At 35.9% G+C, this 23097-nt stretch overlaps 2 protein-coding genes across 7 annotated transcripts in view; one reads left to right on the top strand and one right to left on the bottom strand.

The window, feature by feature from the left end:
- Positions 1-191: 191 nt before the first annotated feature.
- nhsl3 (NHS like 3) overlaps positions 192-23097 on the top strand; it is a 103553-nt gene continuing 80647 nt past the window's right edge. For 2 of the 3 annotated variants that reach the window (NM_001443926.1, NM_001443925.1), the window contains exons 1-2: positions 192-265; positions 1211-1367. The gene's annotated coding sequence lies outside the window, so the exon portion shown is untranslated. The remainder of the gene's footprint in view (positions 266-1210; positions 1368-23097) is intronic. The other variant, XM_087293775.1, reaches the window with a different exon arrangement.
- sync (syncoilin, intermediate filament protein) lies at positions 2051-9250 on the bottom strand. 4 transcript variants are annotated; one of them, XM_087295848.1, is made up of 6 exons: positions 8920-9208; positions 5608-6380; positions 4388-4807; positions 4190-4314; positions 3878-3958; positions 2051-2813 (listed from the first exon to the last, which is right to left on the bottom strand). In XM_087295848.1, exons 2-5 carry the CDS (start codon positions 6358-6360, stop codon positions 3886-3888), a joined length of 1371 nt encoding a protein of 456 aa, XP_087151974.1. In that variant the 5' UTR covers positions 6361-6380; positions 8920-9208; the 3' UTR covers positions 2051-2813; positions 3878-3885. The 4 variants fall into 4 exon arrangements, with proteins under 4 accessions (XP_087151974.1, XP_087151975.1, XP_087151976.1 ...); XM_087295849.1 differs by having other exon boundaries at positions 5608-6398; positions 8920-9153; XM_087295850.1 differs by lacking the exon at positions 3878-3958 and having other exon boundaries at positions 8920-9250.

Raw genomic sequence — 23097 nt, 5'->3', positions numbered from 1 at the left:
AACTCCTGTTATGCAGCTTTGTAAGATTTCCTGAGATATATATATTTATTATTATTATTTTTCTCCCCACATAAATCATGAATTCTAGAATTAAGATGCGCAAGACTTAAATTAGGAACAAGCGTTGTTAGCAAACCGGGTAGGTTGAGGGCAACTTTTTGCCAATTACATGTTTGGGGCGGGTTTACCTGTGTGATTGGTGTTACGTGCTTTACTGCAACAGTGTCACGTGCACAGGCCGGTGAGAATGGCGCGCGTTTTTCAGGTAAGATATTTTAATTCGTTAAAAGGTCTTTACCATTTTTTATTCAGTATAAAGTGTAAGGTAAAGGTTTGGTTTTTGAATATTAAAATGAACATTCATCGCTAACTTAAAATGTTCCCAGCAGGTAAATTGAACTATTAGACATTAAGGTAATCGTGCTTAAGTGTATAAACAGCAGCGACCACTGGTCGGACTACAAAATTTAACGGACTTAAAACGACACGACTCCCTTCTCATTGGAAAACGAAGCCAAAATGTCCAAGCTGTGTCTTAGCGCAGCAGGAATGATTGCTTTCTACGAAGTCATATAATTGACCAAGAACAGAAGTTTGTACAATTTAAAGAACCAACATTACACTAGTCAAAAGGTACATGCACCTGTAAAACCATTGTACCTAAACGGTAACAGCAACTAATTAACTATAAATCAGCATGATGAAAACAGCATATAATAATGGACGCCATCTTGTCTCAGGTATAATTTATATATATATTTTTTTGCTAACCTTCCATGTGTTTAAGTAGGGAGGGTGGAGTTTATGGCCTATTCTGCAGGCAAATATAGACGGGGTGAGATAAAACTGTCCATTTTTGGGACGTGTGACTCATTGGAACCAAACCTTCAGAATGAGTTCAACCTTCATTTCACAGGGACTGCCCAAAAAGTCATTCAACTGACATGTAAAGCAACCAGACACAGTTTTGTTTAGCGTCATGTTGAGGGCTGTGAAAATGCAAAGAAGATGTCCCTAATATAGCCCATTAAATGATTTATTCAATGTCATCTTTACTTGTCAATGTAGTGAACTTCACATACTATAGACAATCAGCGTTTAGCTAGTTCTCATTGTTGTATACACAGCTTTCTTCGTCCATGAGAGTATTTGCCATGACAATGTTTTTATTTCCAGGCAGACCAGTAAAATAATGTTGCTCACCTTTCAGAAATACAACTCATCCAACCAGATGATGATTTTGAAGCTTCTGGAGTGTTTCCCTTGTGGCTCTGACATCTAAAGAGGAGACTAGACCCATCACAACACTCTTCCTCCCTCCATTCCCCTCCATTCACCTGTCCTGGACTGGCTATTCCCAATCTTTGGTAAGTGCCCAGAAGAAATTTTGACCATTTGACATGGATGTTTCTATTAAATATAAACTACTGTAAAATGCAGATCTTGACACTACCACTGTCATTTTTACTTTTAAAAGAACGCTCCATTTCTTAAAAATAGGCTCATATTGAACAGTTGAGCATTACTATTTTTGAATCTGACAAGAGCACCTTTAGCTTAAGTTTAGCATAAATAATTGAATTGGAATCCTGTACAAAACAATGTAAAAAGTGTTTTAATATTTTTTTCAATTTAAAGCCGGACTCTTCTGTATTTACATTGTGTTATAGGACTGATGGAAAATGAAAAGTTGCTATTTTCTTGGCTGACATGGCTAAGAACTATACTTTATTTCTGGCATATCAATCAAGGAATGTTGCTTCTGTACTATGACTGCAGCAGGAGCAATGATATTATGCATTTATGTGTGAGTTGCTAATGGTCTAATTTAATTAAATGATCTATGCTAAGGTAAACCAAGTTAAAGGGCTCCCGCCAGACCTGGAGATTGGTTCAATCATTCAACAGTAATAAAACTCAACTGTTGTTCAACTCAAGGTTGTAAAATGAGCCTATTTTAAAAAAAAGTTAGAGTTCCTTAAATAAAATCCCATAAAATATTTTAATTAATATGTTTCACACATGAGAGTAAACAAAAGAACTCAAGACATTATTCCTCAACAAAATTCCCTTTATTTTTTTGTAATAATTCAGATTAAATGATTCAAAAGTACTGCAAAATTTCTTAAAATAACCTCTTATGCAATCTTACAAAAACATGCCCCTTGTCATTTTGACAGAGTTTGTGTAATTGAACTCTATCTGCAAGTAAGAACAATTCACATAAACATAAATTCTAATTCTTACATGTTTATCTCAAATCATATTAACAGGACACATTAAATAAACAAAACACTTCATTAATCTTCTCTTTGCACTTAGTAGTAAATGTCCTCACCATTATGCTGTCGGTATGTTTAGAAAGCTCTCTTACAGTGCCCATTTAAGTCTTTGTTTTGCCCTCTTCACTTACTCATAAAAGAAACATTTTAATTCACTGGCACCTCTGGATATAAGAGCTTTATTCTCGCTTAAACACAACTGACAAAAACTGTTTTAAGAACAATCTTAGTTGTGTAACTTGTCAGATAAAGATCTGGATCTCTAACATACTTGGTCCTGGTGTTTAGAGTGCTTGATAGAATCTGATTTCATCTTTGCAGATTGCATTGATGTGTGTTTGCAGTATATTGTAGTTATTGTTTTGGTGACTTCAATGATAGAGAAGACAGGCAGTTTAGCTTTAACTACGAAAACTAAATCAAAAGCATTTTACATAAAAAAAAAAGATTTCAATGAAACAAACATTGGTTCATTAGGTTTTCTCCACCACGACACTGTTGTCTTGCTTGCAGGGCTCCTCTACACTCTCTCTGGAAAATAAGAGAGGTGCAAATTTGTAAATTAGTGGTATACCTAATTGTGAAGTGAACTTGTGTGGAGTAGACTTTACACATGAAGTCCTTGTATTCTTTCTCGGTGTGATTGAATGTTATGATCTTGACATACTCGAGCGTGAATGATTCTCTTTTAATATGGGGAAATGAACATGCAAGCTTTATCTCTAGAGTCTCTTTAAAGATTAATTATCAGCATAACATGTTAAACTCACTGTGTCCTACGTTAACTACTTTAAGTAAGCTTGGAGTAATTTCCTATAAACAGTGGACTACACAAAAATTGTCACTCAGAATTAGGATCTGTAAATCTTCTGGTAATGGCTTATAAAAACCAATATGACTAAGTCAATGCTCTTAATTTTTCTGTAAATCAGCCATTTCAACATCTAGTTCTATTTGGGTTATTGCTGCGTGGAAATTGCCAAACATAATTAAAATACTAGATTATTCTTTTAAGCATTTTTATCTTAAGTACTTTTAAAATGCAATTATAGGCAAAATGTGCTCGGGCTTTTCTATCGGTATAAGTCAACTATACTTAAGTGTAATTTTAAATACATTCCTATAATATACTGTATCACACTTTAATTAAATTCGAATGCACAAAATGTGAGCTAACAACCATCTTGTTGCAGCTTATTATTCCATAATTGCATTATAGGGATTTTGTCACTAACTTTGCGCATGGTGTTATATTCATTGCTTCAAGAGTTCACACTTAGCTGATGATTTATTGTAGGCTTGTTTGGCAGGCTGTCCCGGGAGAGACCCCTGAGCTTAAGGGATCCTGGAGTCCAGGGCTTCCTCCCGTTCGTAGAGCGAGAGGGAAGCTTGTGCTCAGGTACATCTCAAATGCTCCCTGGCTGTAGTGGCTAAGGTAAACTACTTTGGGAAGGAAGGGAGCTAGACAAAGTGCCTGTTTTGCTTAGTCTGTTTTGTATTATGCCTATCTTTGGATGGTGGGAGGAAACCGGAGAACCCGGGGAAACCCATGCGGACACGAGGAGAACATAGAAACTCCGCACAGAAACACCCACCATCTCTGCTAGGAGCAGGGCCGGCAGTGTTCTTGTTGTCGGGCTAAAAGTGCTAACCACTGGTCCGCCGTGCTACCCAATCTATGAGGAAAAAAGGGGGAGAAAGGAGGCTTTCTTGACGAAGATAAATGTGGAATGAAGACTATGGTTATTTATTGTAACTTAGGAATCATATGATTGAGGCATCATGACTAGCTAATAAGAGATCAGCTGTGGTAAGTCATAAGCAGGGGATCCTCTAGAAATTAGTTTATATTTAAACTTCACATACATTACTTTGCAGTATGAACTAAGAAACAAAAAAATTCTTGCCTGTAGAGTAACAGCTCCTTGGCCTTGCTGTTCTTCAGTATTTCCAATTCTTCTCTCTTCTTAATCTGGATCTTGAGCTCAGTTTTCATTTCTCTGAGTGTCTCCTCCAATATGTCAATTGTCTCCTAAATAAAAACACATTAGATCATCTAAAACATACAAACATGCAGTCATTAAAACTTAATGAAATTTATGTACCCGATATTGTTCCACATTTTCAATCCTCTGTCTCTCCATTAGTCCGATTCTCTCCTCCAGACAAATTTTTTGTAGTTTTAGCCTCTGCTCCTCTTCTCTCAGTGGTCCTAACTGAGCTTTTAGCTCCTGGCACTGCTCTTTAGCCTTACAGAGGGCCTCCACAGCGACCTCCCGTCTCTTCAGCAGGGACATTAAACGGGGCTCATAAAACAATTCCAGAGCTTTGATCCCGCCCTCCAGGTACTGCTGTAGGTCACAAGAGGCTCGCCGCCCTTGACTCACATAAGAGCGGGTCTTCCTCTTGCTGGACTCCTGAGTAATGCTCTGCTGCTTTTGCAGTTCTTGCAGGTGGCTTTGGTGATCTGAATGAATCGTGCAGATTTCCTCAGACAACTTATCAGCAAAGGTCTTCAACTCCTCCTGAGTCACAGGTTTGGAGTATACAAGGTTAGAGTACCTTAACTTATGCCATATTAAAGCAATCATGTGTAATCAACTCTTATTAACACATTTGGCAAGAAACATTGGTTGGGATGGAAAAAATGGGATGAAACAGGGTGTCCAAACCTGCTCCTAGGGGGCAACTTTCCTGCAAGGTTTAGCTTCTGCCCTAATCTGAACAATTTGATAAAAGTATTCAGACTCACCAAAAGAAGGATGTGCTGTTTGTTTTTTGGGTTTGTTTAAGCTTAATACAATCTTTCCAACATGCCTGTATTTTCCAGATAATTTCTAAGATAAGTAAAATATTTTTAGGATGGTGCTGAACTCTTCAGGGCAGTGTCCCTCCAGAACTGAAGTTGCCCATCCTTATACATGAAACTTCTGAATCAGAGGTGCGCATACTTGTTTCGAGAGAGCCACTGTCCTGTAAAGTTGGCCTCTAGTAAAATACACCAATATCACCTATCAACGTTTTGATTAGCTTGACTTACCAGAAACTACCAGGCAGGTACAGTATATCGGAACTAGGTGGAGCTAAATTCTGCATGTTGTTTGTCCTTGAGGAGCTGAATTGAACACCCTGGGCTGAAAGATACAAATAAATTCCTGGCTATAGTGTCTGGTGTTTTTCTGCTGCAAAGTTACAAACTATACTAGTAAATCCACCTTATAGTTGAAATAAGAGTCATGATTCACTTGAATTTAGCTAATTTTGTGTAGGACCCTACAAGTTTTCTGTAACAGTTTAAATAAGAGTCAGGTTTATTCAGTAATACCTGAGCCTGGTTGAGCTCCTCCACTGCTTTCTGTTGTAATTCAAGCTCTAGGTGTCTCTGTGCACAGTCTCGGGCTGCTCTAAACAGGCATCTTTTAGTCTTTTGAGTCTCCTCCTGCAGGCTCTGTCTCTCCAGTCTGACCTTGGACAGAAGGGCTTGTTCCTCCCCCAGATTTTCTCTTACAGTTTTTAGCTCTTGGGCCATTGGCTCCTCAAGCTCCAAAAGCTCCTGAACCAACTCATCCCTTCTGTTCTCCAGCTGGCTCACCTCCTGAATGCAGCTCTCAAATGCTTCTCTAAGCTGTTGTATCTCCATGGTGGCTGACAACTCTGGCCTTACATCAACACAAGTGTATACAGGATCATCTTCAACCACCAACACAGATGGCTCTTTCTCTGGAATGCTCATCTCGACAAACTGAAATGCATTTGCAAATCCATTCTTGTCCATTTTGTTGTCTGTTTCTGAAAGTAATTTCAGTGGTGTAGATATGGTTGGATGGGCTGCCTCAAAATCATCCAACTGCATCAACATCTGTTGCATAAGTCCATTAAACTTAGCTTGCAAAGCTTCTCTGCATTTTTGTGAAAAAGGCAGGGACTCTCCAGGAAGAGTTAAAGCAGCCTCGATCTCTTCCATGCAGTCTTCAAAATAGTCCTCATCTTCTTCTTCAATAAACAATGGTTCAAACTTTCTCTCCGTCTCTGATAGAGCCCCATTTCCTTTCTCACAGTTCATTTCTTGATCCTCCATATTACGTGTTGCCCTACAAGCTGAACAATACGTGAAACCTGTTTAATGTAACAAAGTGCAAAGCATTGATCTGCGTTAACAACATTCTTGTTGTTAGTGATTAGGTCTATTTATAACGCATTCTTGGGGTTGGTGATTGAGTTCATTTTAGACTAAGAGCATGTACAGTGTGCCTTGTGTTATTTCTGAGTAATGCAAAAGATGGTGATAGGAAATCTGAAGCTAATGCGTCATTGAGGGACAGCTGCATAAACTTGTCAAACAGCTGACTGATCATGAACACACTTAACAGTATGAATAGCATTTGAACAAAAAAGCTGTGATTAACATCATGAAGTGGGCGAGAGATGTAAATTTTCAGGATTCTCATGGGTGCAGGAAATCCTTGAAAATGCTTGAATTATAGTTTTAAGTTTTCCAACTTAAATATATAAGTTTTTCAAGTTTTGAAAAGTGGATAGATTTTTGATAAAGTGCATGAAACTGCTTGGAAATGCAATTGTGTTTCTTTCGTTGTAATTTATCTTACTTTATAGGTAACAATAATTAACTATTTAAATAAAATAAATATCTTTGCTTTAGCATAAAATGAAAACTCTTGAGTATGTGCAAGTGCTTGCAGAGTGAATTGTTTGTCTTTTTTTATCTGTGCCTTCTGAAATTTTAATAAATATCTATATGTATGTATGTAATCTGCCATGCTTGAAAATTCTGAAAAATGGAAAGTGCTTAAATTTAACTTTGGAAAAGCCATAAGAACCTTACAGAAGTAACACAAAAAGGACTATTCGAGTATGTTAGGACAGTTTTTTTTGATGGTCAGTTTGTTGAATTTAAGTTACATAGCTTCTACATGCCAACTAATTCTCTTTAGATTATAAGTAGACTGTTTGGTTGGGGTTAGGGTTAGACTTAGTGTAAGTTGACATGTACTTGCAAAGTTTCTTATAGTCAGTTAAATGTCTGTTGAAGGAGCAGCATCAACTAATATTAAGCAGACAGTCTACTAATATTCAAATGGACCATCAAAATAAAGTGTTACCAAATGTTATTTTAGTGCATAATTTTATTTTATGTTGTTTCTTTGTACAACCCAAAATCAGAAAAGGTTGGGACAGTGTGGAAAACGCAAATTAAAAAAAAATTTGTGATTTCCAAATTTACTTTGACTTGTATTTCATTGCAGACAATATAAACACAAAATATTTCATGTTTTATCTGCTTAATTTCATTTGTAAATATAGATCCTTTCCTGTCATTCAGACATGCAACACATTCCACAAAATATTGCGACAGGAGCAATGTAGGGCTAGTAGTCACCATTACACAATGTAAACGTGTACTGGGGTCAGATAAATCAGTATTTCAGTTTTTTTAGAGAAATAGATGCCATGTGCTCTAAATCAAAGAAGAAAATGATAATTCAGATTGTTACCAGCCATCAAAAGCCAGGGTTTTTCTTGGTATTGGGTTGTGTCAGTGACCTTTGCGATGAAATTTCTGTGATGCCACCATTAATGCGGAAAAGTACATATAGATTTTGGAGCACTGTATGCAGCCTTGTTTTCCAGAGACGCCCATGCATATTTTAACAAGACCATGTAACACCACATTCTGCACACATTATAAAGTTCTGGCAGCGGAGGAAGAGGTTACAGGTACTTGACTAGCCTGCCTGCAGTCCCGACCTGTTTCTGATAGAGAATGTGTGACACATTTTGAAGCACAGGTCCCCATACTGTTGCACACCTTAAGACTTGTTTGCAGAAAAAATGGGACAAAATTACACCTTCAGTCCCTAAACGTCTTTTAAGTGTTGTGAAAAGGAATGGCAACATTACAAAGTGGTAAATGCTTTACTGTTCCAACTTTTTTTTAAAAATGTGTTGCAAGAACCAAAATTAAAATAAATGTTTATTCACAAAAAAATTTAAATAAAAAATCAATAAAAATCATGAGGAACACAGTAAATTTTGTTTGTTGTATTGTCTGCAATGAAATAGAAATCATAGTAAATTTAGAAATCACTTTTCCTTTATTTGCATTTCCATACTGTCCCAACTTTTTCTGATTTTAGGTTGTAATTAGTTTTGTGTAATTAGTTTTGTATACGTTTCTGAAAAACAAACTATTTATACAAATTTTTTATCTTCTGATCTGAGCTGGTATTTCTTGCACTAGTCTTGATAGGGCACAGAGAGCAGCTGCTGCTGAAACTGGCAGCAGGAACAGACAGAGCACATTCCAGCCGTGCTAATGAACTCAAAACCTCCATCATACATGGACAACTGCTCATTCCTTCAACATGTTTACTCATGCAGACATATTAGTATCATATATGTTGTTTTAAAGTGATTATTAACTTCAATTAAAATGTTTCCTCCAGCTTTTCCAACTTTGAAACCATCAGCAAGAATAGAAACAAAGTGTGAAAGAAAACCTACAGAGACACTGCAATGAGTAGGAAGTGATAGCTAGAGCTGCGATAATCTGCCAATGTAAACATTCAGAAATCAAAAACCTTTGAGAAATAGCTGTTATAAAAATTTATCAACTCACCTCAACCCAGAAAACAAGGTTCCAGGACAATAACCATGGAATGAACCCAAACTGAAGAGCTGGTAACCAAACTGAAGCTCAAAATAGGACGGAGGTAGTCTGGCCCCTCTCTGACCGAGTTTAAACATATGCCACAGATCGCCCAGGCAACGTTTAATCTGTTTATATTTATTAATAAACACAAGGAGGAAGAAATATGAGCTTGTACAGCGCGGGCACCAACTCCAGCTAATCAGCAATCATGAGGTCCTCTGGGAGGCAACCTAAACACTGGAGCCAATAGGACAGCAGATAACAAACATATTATAACAAATTATCAAGGTCAGTGTCCAATGGGTGGCGAGTGTAGGGTTTGCATGAGACAGCATAATAAAAAATAAAAAAATAATAATAAAAAAAATAAAAAAATAAATATAAAAAAAAATAAAAAAAAATAAAATAAAAAAATAAAATAAAATAAAAAAAAATAAAAAAAAATAAAAAAAATAAAAAAAATAAAAAAAACTACTACTAACACTTCCCTTCTTAGACTTTACAGACCTGAAACTTGCCTTTAGTACTTATTCATTGTTGCTCTTAGTTGTGTAAATTGCTTCCTTGTCCTCATTTGTAAGTCGCTTTGGATAAAAGCGTCTGCTAAATGACTAAATGTAAATGTAATGTAAATGTAATAATTCAAGCAGGTCAGTCGCACAAGACTGGCATGCTACGATAACCAATGGGGAAAAGTTGCTTTTTGTGGTTTCCTAAACGGCACTGACCTACATTCAGAAATGACCTGAAAGCCTGGATCTCAAGCAGAATTAAAATTAAGTGGAAATTTAAAGCTCCAAGAAAGTCATTTTAGACAGTGAGATATAAGTAGCTTGTGTTTGTTTAGTAGAGTCCACCGCACCGAATTTCCCTGCCAATGCCTGCTCATTATCTCAGCTGCTTTAAATAGATGTCTGATCTAAATTTATGTATTACAGATTAGTTAAGTTAGGGAGGCAGCTAGTTTCAACAAACATGTTAACTGGTGATGTGATAACTTTAAATATTTAATCGAAGATATATTATGACAAATGTGAAATGTAAAGTAAAAAAACAACGTACGTTGATCAAAAGTTTTTGCATCTAAATCAAATAAAATTTTCAAATTTGTTTCAAAAAAGCTTTGTGAAAATAAAATTGATCACATCATTCCATCGTATAAGTCTGTAATAGATATGTTTGTGTATGAATTAAAAAACATACATGTACTTGCATATGAAAGATATACATATAAAAAAGTGATTGTTCTAAAACAATACATATTTTAGATAATTAAAAACATCTTGCTAACATATAGGCAAAACATGTATAATAATGTATAAAACGTATAAATGTTTGAAGATTTAAAATTAGAGTATTTGGGGGCTGCGCTGTGCTTTTTAAATAAAAGATTATTGTTTTAAATATTCCTTCCAAAGTTTATTTAGTATATAAATTATTGTACAATAATATATATTTTATAATAATTTAAACAACAGTTCTGTCTGGTTCTTGAATCTGATTGGCTGATAGCTGTGCGATATTCTGTCAGTAACAGCACTCGTACCACCTCTTCACCCTTCACCCGTGTGTATTACTCCACCCACATACAGCAGAAGCAGAGGACACTTAACAAATATTGCTGCTGTTGGATAACATACACTAATGTACTTTTGAGGCTTTTTTTAGTCGAGAATGTAATTGTTTAGATTGCAAATGCAGTTTATTTATAAAGATAGTGCCTATTTTTAAATATTTTTTTATGAGAGACAGCGCATCGGTGGCCCTTAGCTTGTCCTACTGAGGAAAGACGGTTGACAATGTTCTTCCCCAAGATGACGACAGAGACCGCATAATAAGCCCTAAGAGAAAAACTGCATAATTTCAAACTACAGCCAATCAAATCCTTATTAAACAGGTAAATGACTTTCTAAGTCGATCTTTCTTTTTTGTATGTTGTAGTGCTGTATTTATACTCTAGTAATATTGTGATCTCCAGAAACACTGGGAGACATCTCTGTAGACTGATGGCATGTCATGCTGTTCAGCCTTATAATCTTAAGATGTGAGCAAAATCACCGGTTTTGTCATCATTTTAGACATTACTAGAGAATCATTCAAATACTAGCTCTAAAGTGACATTTGTGAACGAGCAATTGTGAGATCAGCTGCAGATGTGAAGGAATGGCAAAAGAAAGTAGTTCCTCTTACAAAAGGGTTTTGAGACTCTTTGTGTTTTTTTTTTATACACATGATTAAGCCATCAAACTGTTTTATAAACACAATATCACACGAGTAGCTGGGCAATGTGGCTGTATATCGTCACTGGTGGGACACTTAAGGCAACCAACGCCTCCCACTATTGCCGATATACAGCCACATCGCACTGCTACGGGTCTGATATTGATCTTATATAATCAATATTTCAATATTTTATAATTGTTTTGCTGGTGACATTAGTATATACAGAGATATTGATGTATTACATGTTTTTTTTTATTGATGCATGAAAGCCTCATTTTGAGCCATTCATTTCTTTCCGAACTCAGCCGCGTACGGGTCAAACTTTTGGTGAATTCCAGTTTCCAAAGATTTAATCGCTGCCATTATTGAGGCGCCATTAATCATGCTTGTTTAGTCTTTGGCCAACTTGGTGGACCCATTAGAGTTTATCAAATCAGTCTTTTTCTGACGCGGAGCTTTCTACATAGAGACGTTGAGTTCAGAAATAGTCCACAAAACAAATTAGCAGCTGCAGCAATAAGCTTGGTCTAGGCTGTAACTAGTATTTAGTAAATTTAAGAATTAGTTTGCAGAGCTCCCGACCTCACATGGCAGACGCTAAACAGGAAGTCCCGAGCCATGCATTTATAAAAACATGAAAAATCAGTGTAATTTCTACTCTCTCTCTATATATTTTTTAGCATAAATTGCCTTTTAAATCAGCCAGTTTGCGCAAACAATAAAAAGGAATGCTATGAAGTCAAATGTGTTTCATTAAGGTTCAATTAAAAATATTTACATTGTGTTCATAATGTCTTATATCACTTATTCTTTTAATGTCACCATATGTAAATGACAATGTTAAGTCTTCTAAAACATATGACAAACAAGTATAGGAAAATATAGACCCGTAATGGGATCCAACTACTGTGAAGTCAACATGTCTGGGGGCTACTTCAAGTCCTACATTTAATCCCCATGTTTCTTGTAGAACCACAAGGGGGCGCTATATAACCTCCTTTTTCTAATGGTGACGTACGTGTGTATTTGCATTCTCTTTATGTATGTGATATTAATAGAAATAGTTAGATGATGGGTAACTTTTCCAAACATTGCTTCCACACTAAAATCTCTGATCTTCTCTAAATAATTAATGCATTTATGTTTAAAGCTCTGTCTTATAGAAAGACAAGGTAATAATAAGGAGCCCCCTCTGAGGAATGCAGAGGTGCTTAAGCTGGTAATAAAGCACCGTTGAGAGATGGCTGAGCTGACTGAGCAAGGTAATGACCATTCAAAGTAGTGTCCAACAGCTTCATTCTCTCTGATTAGATCAACTTTTATTTGTTAAAGTTCTCTGACAGTACTATTAATAATCCCCGACTTCAGACCTTATTTGGAACACAATATTTTATCCCCTGACTTAAAGTAAAAGGAGGAGATCACAGCACAAATCAAACTTTGGCAATGTTTTGCTGTTGTAGTAAGGCCTGGATCTAAACAAAATCAACAATTTATAGTTTTTTTAATTGGGTGCAAGCTCGTGAAGATCCTATGAAATTAAGTCTTTTTAGATGTTAGTATCGGTATTGTTAGTTTTTGAATATCTAAAAGCTATTGTGCTCCAAAACAGTGGCTAAATTTGTGTTTAGAAGATATAAAACTGATACAAACATGTAAAGCTTGTAGTTTGTCACTTCTGCCTAAATGGATCAAAGGTTTTATTCCCGTCACTTCAGTTTCTTATCAAATTATAGCCAATTAAATGCTCTAGTATCTGACATGCCAATCCTCCCTTGACATGCTTTATTTTTTATAAATATTTGTTACAACCCTGCTCTAGGGACAAGGGCGCAACATAAAAGATCACCAGACAAAAAAAAAATCCTTTATTGTTGGGTCTCTTTATTTGTCTTTTTTTGTTATCACCCAAAAAACTTAAAGCCAACTACCTCGGAGTGGACCCACAGAAAAATAAGTACACTTTAACTAAACACCCAAATGAAACTAACTGAACTTAACAAAATAACAGAAATAAAAACACAAAAGTTACCCTTACCTCCCTAACTAGTTATTAAAACAGGAGACAATATTTACAGAAAGAAAATTGTGGTGTCCAACCCTTACTGCCTTTTACTGTGTACAATATTTAATATTCACAATATCAAGGCGAGGCAGTGGCGCAGTAGGTAGTGCTGTCGCCTCACAGCAAAAAGGTTGTTGGGTCGCTGGTTCGAACCTCCGCTCAGTTGGCGTTTCTGTGTGGAGTTTGCATGTTCTCTCTGTCTTCGCGTGGGTTTTCTCCGGGTGCTCTGGTTTCCCCCACAGTCCAAAGACATGCAGTTTAGGTGAATTGGGTAGGCTAAATTGTCCGTAGTGTGTGAGTGTGTGTGTGAATGTGTGTGTGGCTGGAAGGGCATCCGCTGCGTAAAAACTTGCTGGATAAGTTGGCGGGCCATTCCGCTGTGGTGACCCCGGATTAATGAAGGCACTAAGCCGACAAGAAAATGAATGAATGACAAACAGACAAACAAATAAACCATAAACAAAATAATAGGAGGAGGAAACACGGATGGATAAACAACAAAGAGTCAAAACTTATACACCAACACAGGACACAAAATCAACAATAACACTTAGCAACAAGAATAGTTTTATAGCACATCATTTTTAGCTTTTGTTCGAATAATGTTGGCATCCAGCGTAATGTTTTTATCCTGGAGTCACTGTGATCCACAAAACAAAAGCATACTTTATTCTTAAGGAGCTCGCACACCTCATGCGCAGTGCACATGACAGTTGGAAGTAACACACACCAGACATGCACATTCGCTTGTTTTTTTAAATGAAATTATTTTAAATAAATAAATGGCACGGCAGAAATATGAACAGTGTTCTGAGTAGTACCTGGGTGCTGTGGACAGCTGCTGACTTGTGGCACCTGTGTGTGTACCCTGATATAAACCTTGATATGTTTACCATTTTGAAATGCATTGTACTGCTTGGCGCGGTACCCCCTTTACGATGGTCTTGCTGCAGACAGTTACAACTCTTTTTGCATCCTTATTGGAACTCACACTGCTAGCAATCGAAGATTTATGTTATTAATGCCAGTTTGGCAAGCTGAACGCTTTCTGAACTGTACAGGAGACAAGGAGAGGTTGATTGACAATGGTCTACAGCCAATCAGGACACAGAACACAATGTGCTGTAAAAAAAAAATAAAGTAAGCATGTGAAATTGCACAAAAAAAAAAAAAAAACACAAAACTGAGAGGCTGTAAAAGGTGAACCACGTTATGGTGAGGGACCACTGTATTAAGTAAACCAACTTTGTGCATAATTATAAAAGTTAAGTCAATGGGTTTACTGACTTTAAAGTAACTAATTACTTTTTACAGTGCACCAGTACGCCAACAATATACTAAAAGAATGAGAATAAGATAGTAAAATAAATATTTCATGGCTGTACTGTAGTTCGCATACTTGCCCAGTGAGAGGAGTAATTACAAAAACTCAACCCACTGTTTCCCTAAACCATTTGTTCCATCCTTTGGTCCAGTGAACCATAGGTCTTGTTTTGATAGTATTGTATAGTAAGCTATTTCACCTCACCTGTTTTCCATCCATAACTTCCTTCCAAATCTTTCTATGTAACCAGTGAGGATGGTCTAGGGGTTCTGTGGAAAGTTAAATATTTTGATATGCTGCTCCACATTCAGTGTTGGACTAAAAGGTCACTAGTGCTCTACAGGGCTTTACTGCGTCAATATGTGTAAGCAAGTACAAACAGTGAGGTTCAAAAATTTGAGACCAAATAGGGAGGACATGTACAAAGAAGTTCACATTGTCATTATCACTAGTGAGAATTATTGATTAGTGACCAAGAAATAATGCAGAATCTTTTACATTTTATATTAAGAATCTCTCTGTCTTATTGTGGACTCTTAAAGCTCCAGCACTATAAAGTTCTTTATTTGTACTTCATCAATGAAGAATACTTTATTTTTTTCTTCTTGAAATTATATCATGCATTATTTATTTGTTTGTATTTGAATTGCTTTCTTATAAAGTAGGCCTACTTCTGCTTAAAGTCTGTTTGAAATCTGAATATAAAGTGTTTTTTTTTTTTTGTTATTCTGTAGGTGAACAATTAATTTACTGATTTTTTGTTTTGTTTTAGTATTTGTCAACGTCTACTCAATATTCCATGTCAGTAGGAAGTGCATCAACATACTGAAATAAAATTCTCAGCAACTTCCGTTCACGCTGACTTTAGATGCTATTTGGAAATGTTTGAGCGTGAAGTGATGTGTTGATAAGATGAGTGAATGCAGAAACAACGGAGGGAGAAATTAATTAAAATCATTGACATTAAACAAGATCTGCCAAACAACAAAATATGAATATTTTTGATTTTATGTTTTTTCTATTATTGATTTAGTATTGAAACATTCAAGAACATATTATGGCTGTAAAGGGCTTGGAAACTGTAGTGTTTTGACAGAAATAAACCTGTAGTGTTGTCATAAAATAAAGGACAAAAAGAGCTTCAACTTCAACCTGGCAATACTGGGATTCTCCTCACAGCTGGTTGTTTTAAAAAATATACTTTTATGGCCTCAGCCATATCAACTTGCGTAAGACTGAAGCTAAGCAGGGCTGCTCATGGTTAGTATGTGGATAGGAAATCACATGGGAAAACTAGGTTGCTGTTGGAAGTGGTGTTAGTGAGGTTAGCAGGGGTGCTCAACAGCGGTGGTCTGTGTGAGTCCTAATGACCCAGTATAGGGATTGGGACACTATGCTGTTAGTAGGTGCCGTGTTTTAGATGAGATGTTCTGACTCTCTGTGGTCATTAAAAATCCCATGGCACATCTCATAAAGAATAGGGGTGACCTGTTCAATGCAATCCCACCATAATTTGTAACTTTTTGCGTTAGTGGCTAATTTGCATGTATTTGTACAATCTTATTAATACATTTAGTATGATATGTTCATCCCCAATGATGGCTGAGTTTGGAGGTAGGCCTCCTTTTAAAAATTGTATGCATTTGTACAAATGAAATCATAAACATTTTTTTTTTAATTAGCCACTTTTTCTGACAATACATTAAATAGTTTTCTCGTGCGTTCAGGCTTTAGGTTGCAACCTAAACTTTCTGTGTTTGCCATGTTTCATGAAAGTCTCTGGAGATTTACAGCCCTTGAGAATCTGCCTGTGGCAACAAAAGGGCATTACGTTTTTTATAGGCTATCCCTTATTTACAGTCTGTCACGTTTTTCTTAGAACATACTTGAAAAGCTAGAAAAGACTTATCTCTAACAGAGTTTTAAGACTGAGTGACACTGCATGGTGAAATATGCTTTTCACAAGCACATGTATCACCCTGGGACTAAAGGTTGAGGCATGGCATGAGAATCACATGAAAAGATAGATGGCCATGATAAACTACCTTCCCTGTTTTAAAATAACAGCACAAACTGCCATGACGACATTCTCAAACATCAGATAACTCTCATCATGTTGTTTGTGAGGGATTTCACCTGAAGCAAATCATCCTGCCAAGTAAATGACAGGTTTTTAAAAAATTATTTTAGAGAAAAAAAGACCCAACATTTCACATATTAACAAACACCTACAAGAGCATTTGGTGGTATGATAACTAAAAGTAATAAATAATGTAGTGCATTACATGTTGACAACAAATTTAAGTTTTAATACTTTGGCTGGTAAAAAAGGAACATGGCACAGGCTATAAAGCTCATTCGGTTGTTAAGTTAACCATAAATGGACACAGAGTTCTTGAAGAATGTTGGAGATGAGCAGATCAATGCGATCTGGAGAGAATTATGTTCTCCATCTCTCCTCAATTTACTTCAGTGGAAGCTGAATGAGGTCAACACTCCCGACAGTCAGCTAGCATGATCAAAAAATATCTGCTGGGATTTTAGTGCAGCCGTTTTCACTGCAGTAATAAAATGACTCATGACAGCTGATATTTTTTTTCTTCCATAATGGTGATTGTGTAAGAGGGAATTCTGGAAGATGGGTCAGGCGGATCAGCCCCCTGACACCTGAATCAGAACGAGGAGTATAAAATGAGATTGAAAAATGGAACTAAAATGAGCAGAGAGTTTAGAGATGAAGGGATTTTCTGCTTCATGACAGCAGACACTTAACATTCCACTTATGAAAGATGTTGCGCTTGTGATGGTATACTTTTGACTTTAACACATTGTCTGATATACAAAATATATGGTGAAGTTAAATAATTCACATTTTTCTCTTCATCAGATAAGTGCACATGGAGAGTGGGATGCTTAAGTAAAAAATGCAATATTAGCACAATAAATTGTTCTGATGTGTACTTGATAAACTAAATTGCCTTCCAAACGTGTATATGTAAGTTTCGTCAGTTGAAAATAGTGGGTAGGGGCAGTATTTTATCAAATTCCAGACAACAAGTTTTGTGGTCACGGATAGAAAAATAATGCGTGTAAATCAAAACATTTACGTCGTGTCTAAAAATATAATGTGCAAAAGCGAAAACTAAACTCAGAATAGGAAACAACATATTCAAGAGTTCAAACTTCGCTGATGATTGATTATAAAGCATGTTTGGCATATTGTCCCGGAAGAGAGCCCTGAGCTTATAAGATCCCTGAGCCCTGGGCTCCCTCTAGTTTGCATGGCGAGAAAAGAGTTTAAGCTCAGGTAGATCTCTAGAACACCCCTATTGTAGTAGCTAATGAACAGATAGTGATTGCTCTTAAAAGATAACTACTTACTAGGTGCATGTCTATTTAGACACCTGACCATGATTCCATGGAAATCATATCAATATGAACATTTATACTGTAACGTCAGACACCTGTCCGTGATCGCAGGGGTTTCATATAATACAGTGTTTCATAAACTGTGGTACGCGAGCTTACTTCTAGTGGTACATGAAATAATACTAAATAATAAACGAAAAAAAATTATATTAAACCCTTTGACTCGAACAATTACACTGATGTGATCGGCATCAGCTGTTCATCGCGTCATCAGATGCTAAAAATCAACCCGCTTTGTCACAGAATCAGAGAAAGTGGCACGCGGCCGCGGCGGTTGCAGAGCAAATATGCGCTAGGAGACACGCTTTTGCAGACCAGTGCTGTTGTGTTGGCATTTCGGTGACTGCATGCTGCATCATTGGTAAAATAATTATCACAAATGTGTTTAAAAAATGTGTGTTCGTAGTTGTGTTAAATAATACTTGTTTTCGATATATAAAGTTATTTATTTTGTAAAGCAGCATGGCTTTCGATTAATTTGTTACCTCAGATTTAGGCTACTTTATCTGGATGCAATTCAAATGTTGCAGTACACAGAACATAGACTCAAGTAACTTTGCCTTGCTTGAAGCTTGGAGCTAGAAGATAATTAAAGCAAAATTAAAGTTAGTCATGTGTGTGGTTGACACAAACTCCACTTAAGAGGAGATCTCAAATCACGGAAAATTCGCACATATGAATGGATAAATCACCTATGAATTGGTCAAGCAGTGTATTTATGCATATAATTACTCACCTTTCGGACACACGTACTGTAAAGGACACTTAGTTAGCAGATCTAATTTCTAATTTAAAAACAGTTGAAGTCAGAATTTTTAGCCCCCCTTTGAATGTTTTATTTTTTAATATTTCCCGAATTTTGTTTAACAGAGCAAGGAAATTTTCACAGTATGTCTGATAATATTTTTTCATCTTCTTGTTTTTTCAAATGTTCAAGCATTAACCGTGTGACTTTTTCCCTATTCTCTGACAAGTATATATACAAACTGAAGGATGTCCCATGGCTAACAAGAGGGTTTAGACTACAATAGAGATCTTTCATTTGGGTGTCGTGACCTGCTATTAAGGTAATAACATAAACATAAGATTAGCTGATGTGGTGGTAGACTGCACAGCAAACCGTCCTTTTAGACTCTTGACCTCTGAATGGACATGACGTTGAAAACCCAAACATTAGATAACTTTAATGCAAATTAGGGGTTCACAATATATTGTTTCAGCATCGATATCACAATGTGCGCACCCGCAATAGTCACTTTGCAAGGTATGCAATGTCGAGTCTGAATTATAGTTGAACATAAACCACAGTATTGTATTTATGTACTGTATTTATATGGAATAGATACAATCTATGCACAAAAAAATCTTTCTCAAAATGTTTGTCTTGTTTCTAGTCTAAATATCTTCATTTTAAAGTGCAAACAAGATTATTTTGCTTACCCCAAAACTCTTAGTTTTGACTTATTTCTTCTCAAGTTGAAAACAATACAATAATTTTACTTGCTCTAAAATATTTGAGATATTTGGACTAGAAACATAACAAAAAAAAGTAAGAAAAGCATTTATTTCATTGTGATTATTTAGTTCTTGTTCTTGATTTAAATAGTCCTATTCAGTTCTTGAACCATCAAATAATCCTATCTTGTGAAACTGTATTCATATTGCAATATTTAGCACAGAAAAATAAAATATCCCAATATTAAATTTTTTATATCGTGCAGCCCTAATGCAATTTTTTTCTCAAGACCAAATCTCACCTTTGTTGTTCTTTTTTCGTACCATATGCTGATGATTTGATTTGTGTAAATGGTTTTAAAATGCTTTACATTGATGTGTCAAGATGTTGGTTTGACAAAGCAATCTTTATAAAATTAAAATAATTCTGCCATGCTAAAAATTACCACTCAGATTGTTATAACTTGCACTATAAATACCATTAAATACATTACAAACCATCACATCAGATCATTTTAATGGTTTTGAGTTTTGAGACTTTTTGTTTTAACATGCCACCACTAGATTACCAGTAGAGAAACAAAGTTTCATTTAAAACAAATATACTTTTTTATTATAAAACCATTACAAACTCTCTGAAGGTTTCTGTCGTTTCTTTTTTCACTATAAGGTGAAAAGCTTGGACTCTGGTTTTACTCAGAACTCCAATAAAAATGGTTAAGGCAAGTTGCTATCATGTCTAGTATTTTTAAACTTGCTAACATATCATGAATTAGCATTTTTCAAACATCTTACATGTTTTAAGTTGTGATTAGCATGTTTCCTAGCACAGCTGTAGCACAAATTTTTACATTTCAATCATGTTCATCATGTTGCTAGCATGTATTAGCAATTTGTTAACATGTTTCCACTGTTTCCATTGCTAGCATGTTTTTAAGTCTAGCATGCATTAAGAACTTGCTACTATAAATTAGCATGTTACCAATATGTTCATAATACAACACATTGTTGTACTATAAAATATGGAAATTTAAAAAATGAAATTGTCATACAGCAGAGATCATCTTGTTACCCGATAATTGTTTTTGTACTGTAAACATTTATATTTTTAAGTTAAAGGCTGTAACAAATCTAATTTAATTTGATTAATCAATATAATTAAATGTAATTTAAAATAAGTTATTTTAATTTATGGAAATGTAAATAAATATTTCATATTTATGCATTTACTTTGTTGAGTGGAGATCTTGTGTAGTCAAAAAGAAAAGAACAACACAGACAGCATTTAAATATGGATCCAGTAAAGCATAAATGAATAACAGAATGGAAAGTGTGGCAAACAAAAGCATCCATGTGTTTACTGAGATTCTCAACCACATAATACCCAGAGGAGCAGGGAAAAGCCAAAGCTTGGGAATATTCGGTCCACTTGCTCACCAGGTTTTACACATCTGTACACTGACAAATTCAAGTTTTCATAGACCTCCAGTGGCTAAAAGAGCCTATTGTATGCCAGGATTCTTTAGTAAAGCCCGTAATTAAACCATCCAAAATGTATGTACAATTTTCCAGGCTTTTATTTTTAGGCTTAATAAGAAAAAAACTGATTAAAAAAACTGTGATTTTTATCTTTTCCTGTTCTTTTTTGTTGCACAAATGGTGCAGCGTCCTGGAATTTTGGGACATTTGGCCTCTCAGTGTGTTTCCTAAATAGAGCAGGAAAAAAGAGAGAGACCAAACATCATGCCTGGACCTGTGCCTGTGTCTGAAGAGAGCAAACAGAGCAAACGGATAAAAAGGATTGACTATCTGTCTGTCTGACCCCTCTCAGACACCATAAACTCAGCGAAGTGCTACAGACAAGAAAGAAAAAGACAGACAAAGAATAAACATCTATTGACAAAAATCTCTCATAATATCTGAGAATCTGTGCTTTTTTTTGGTCTTAGTAAACAGTGATTTCAGCTCCATCTGTTTGATTCTGTGGCAGATGTTATGAATAGGGTGGAGTTTTGAAGCTCTTTTGTGTCTTGCCGTCAAACAGTGGTTTCTTGTCAAAGCCATATTTCTGTGAGTCATTGGTTTGGCTCTGCAAGCTTATACTGCCTCAGACTGAGAGCTTCCAGACAGATGTTCTTCTCCAACCTGGAAGTGGTTGAACGGCTTGAAATCGTTCTCACACATGCTTGTGAACATGGCTTTTGTTCCCAGTTTGCTTTACAGATTATACTAGATTTTGAGAATTTGGTATGCTAAAATGAAATCCTTTAGTATAAAAGCAGCATCGGTGTTTGTTTTTTGGTCTCACTTTATTTTAATGTATAAGTCCAGCTTTTACAAAATCATCATAATGAATTTGCTGCTTAATATTTAGTAAGTTGGTCAACATAGACTCATTCTGAAAATGAGCCCTATATACATTTCTGGAGATTGTAAATTACCAGCTGACTACTTACCTCCGTATGTATGGTTTTCCAGCTGTTTACCAGTTTGTCCAGTTAGCTCACCATGTACGTCGGTGGACTTGTGACACAGAGAGGAGATGACCACAGCAATGGGGTTTGGGTACAGTGAAGAACGGTTCCAGAAAGCAGGCAAGACAAAAACAGAATCCAAAAAATAAAATAAACAAGTAAATAACAGGATGAGAATGTGGTAAAACGTGGTAAATATCAGATAAAGTTTTTTTTTTTTAAACTGTTTTTTAAATTTGTTTTGGGGTTAAGGGATGTGAGTGGGCGGGTCAATCTGTGCTTTTTAAAATACTATTAGTTGGGTTTAGGGAAGGGGGAGGATGGGTCAGTCGATTGGTCAGTCAGTCAGTCAGTCAACAGCGGCCTCTGGTGGATTTACGAGAGGATTACAGACGCGAATGGCGGAAATTTGAGATCTCATAAAGCGTGCATAGCCGTCTCTTGTGGATTTGGGAAAACAAAAACTGCAAAAAAAGTTGCTTAAAAAGTACCGCTTTAAAGATTGATGCACTAAACAAAGCCACACCCCCTACTCAATATTCCATTTCACTTGGAAGTACATCAACATACTGAAATAAAAGTCTCAGCTACTTCTGATTCACAATGACTTTAATATTATAATTGATGCTCTGATATGGACAATTTAGCCAATACTGGTAACTATTTTCCCCTACAATGGTAAATCTTGATTTGATTCATAGTTAAATCGTTAAAGTCAGGTGGAAGTGGAAGTCACAAGGCTTTTCTTTTGTTTTGTGACAGATTGTTTCACTTTATAAGGCTACAATATATCATCGGGAGCTACGGGGTTTGATTTTTTTGCCTGTATATGTTTTTGCTGTTTTTTATCTCAAAACTTGATGAATCCCGAAGGATCACTGTACATACTGAACAAAAATGTCACCTACATCTTGGATGACTCAAGGGTGACCCTAAACATGGTGAAAGCTGCTAAATGTGTTTGTAAATGTGATTCTAGTGTACGCCTATAAAATCTCTGAACCACAAAAAATATTTTTTCTGTCAGTTCAAAAACTTAATTATTGTGATATCTTCAGAACAATCAATTATTGTCTCTTTATAAGTTAACTGCTAAATTAAAATTTTAAAGGTGCTATGCCTAAGTTTATGAATCTTCTAAAGCATAAACATAACTTAATATGTTTGCAGATATG

This window comes from Danio rerio, chromosome 19 (assembly GCF_052040795.2).
Source record: "Danio rerio strain M-AB ecotype USA chromosome 19, GRCz13ab, whole genome shotgun sequence".
Taxonomy (NCBI): Eukaryota; Metazoa; Chordata; class Actinopteri; order Cypriniformes; family Danionidae; genus Danio; species Danio rerio.
The sequence above is the reverse complement of the archived record's forward strand: the minus strand, read 5'-3'. Positions and strand labels throughout refer to the sequence as shown.

Excerpts from the sequence above, each read along its gene's own strand:
- sync (XM_087295848.1), bottom strand. The coding sequence starts at position 6,360 with ATGGAGGATCAAGAAATGAACTGTGAGAAAGGAAATGGGGCTCTATCA. Across the intron at positions 4,315-4,387 it reads AAAATGTGGAACAATATCGG|GAGACAATTGACATATTGGA; the intron begins GTACATAAATTT and ends GTTTTTATTTAG. Across the intron at positions 3,959-4,189 it reads AAGGAGCTGTTACTCTACAG|ATTGGGTAGCACGGCGGACC; the intron begins GCAAGAATTTTT and ends TTTTCCTCATAG.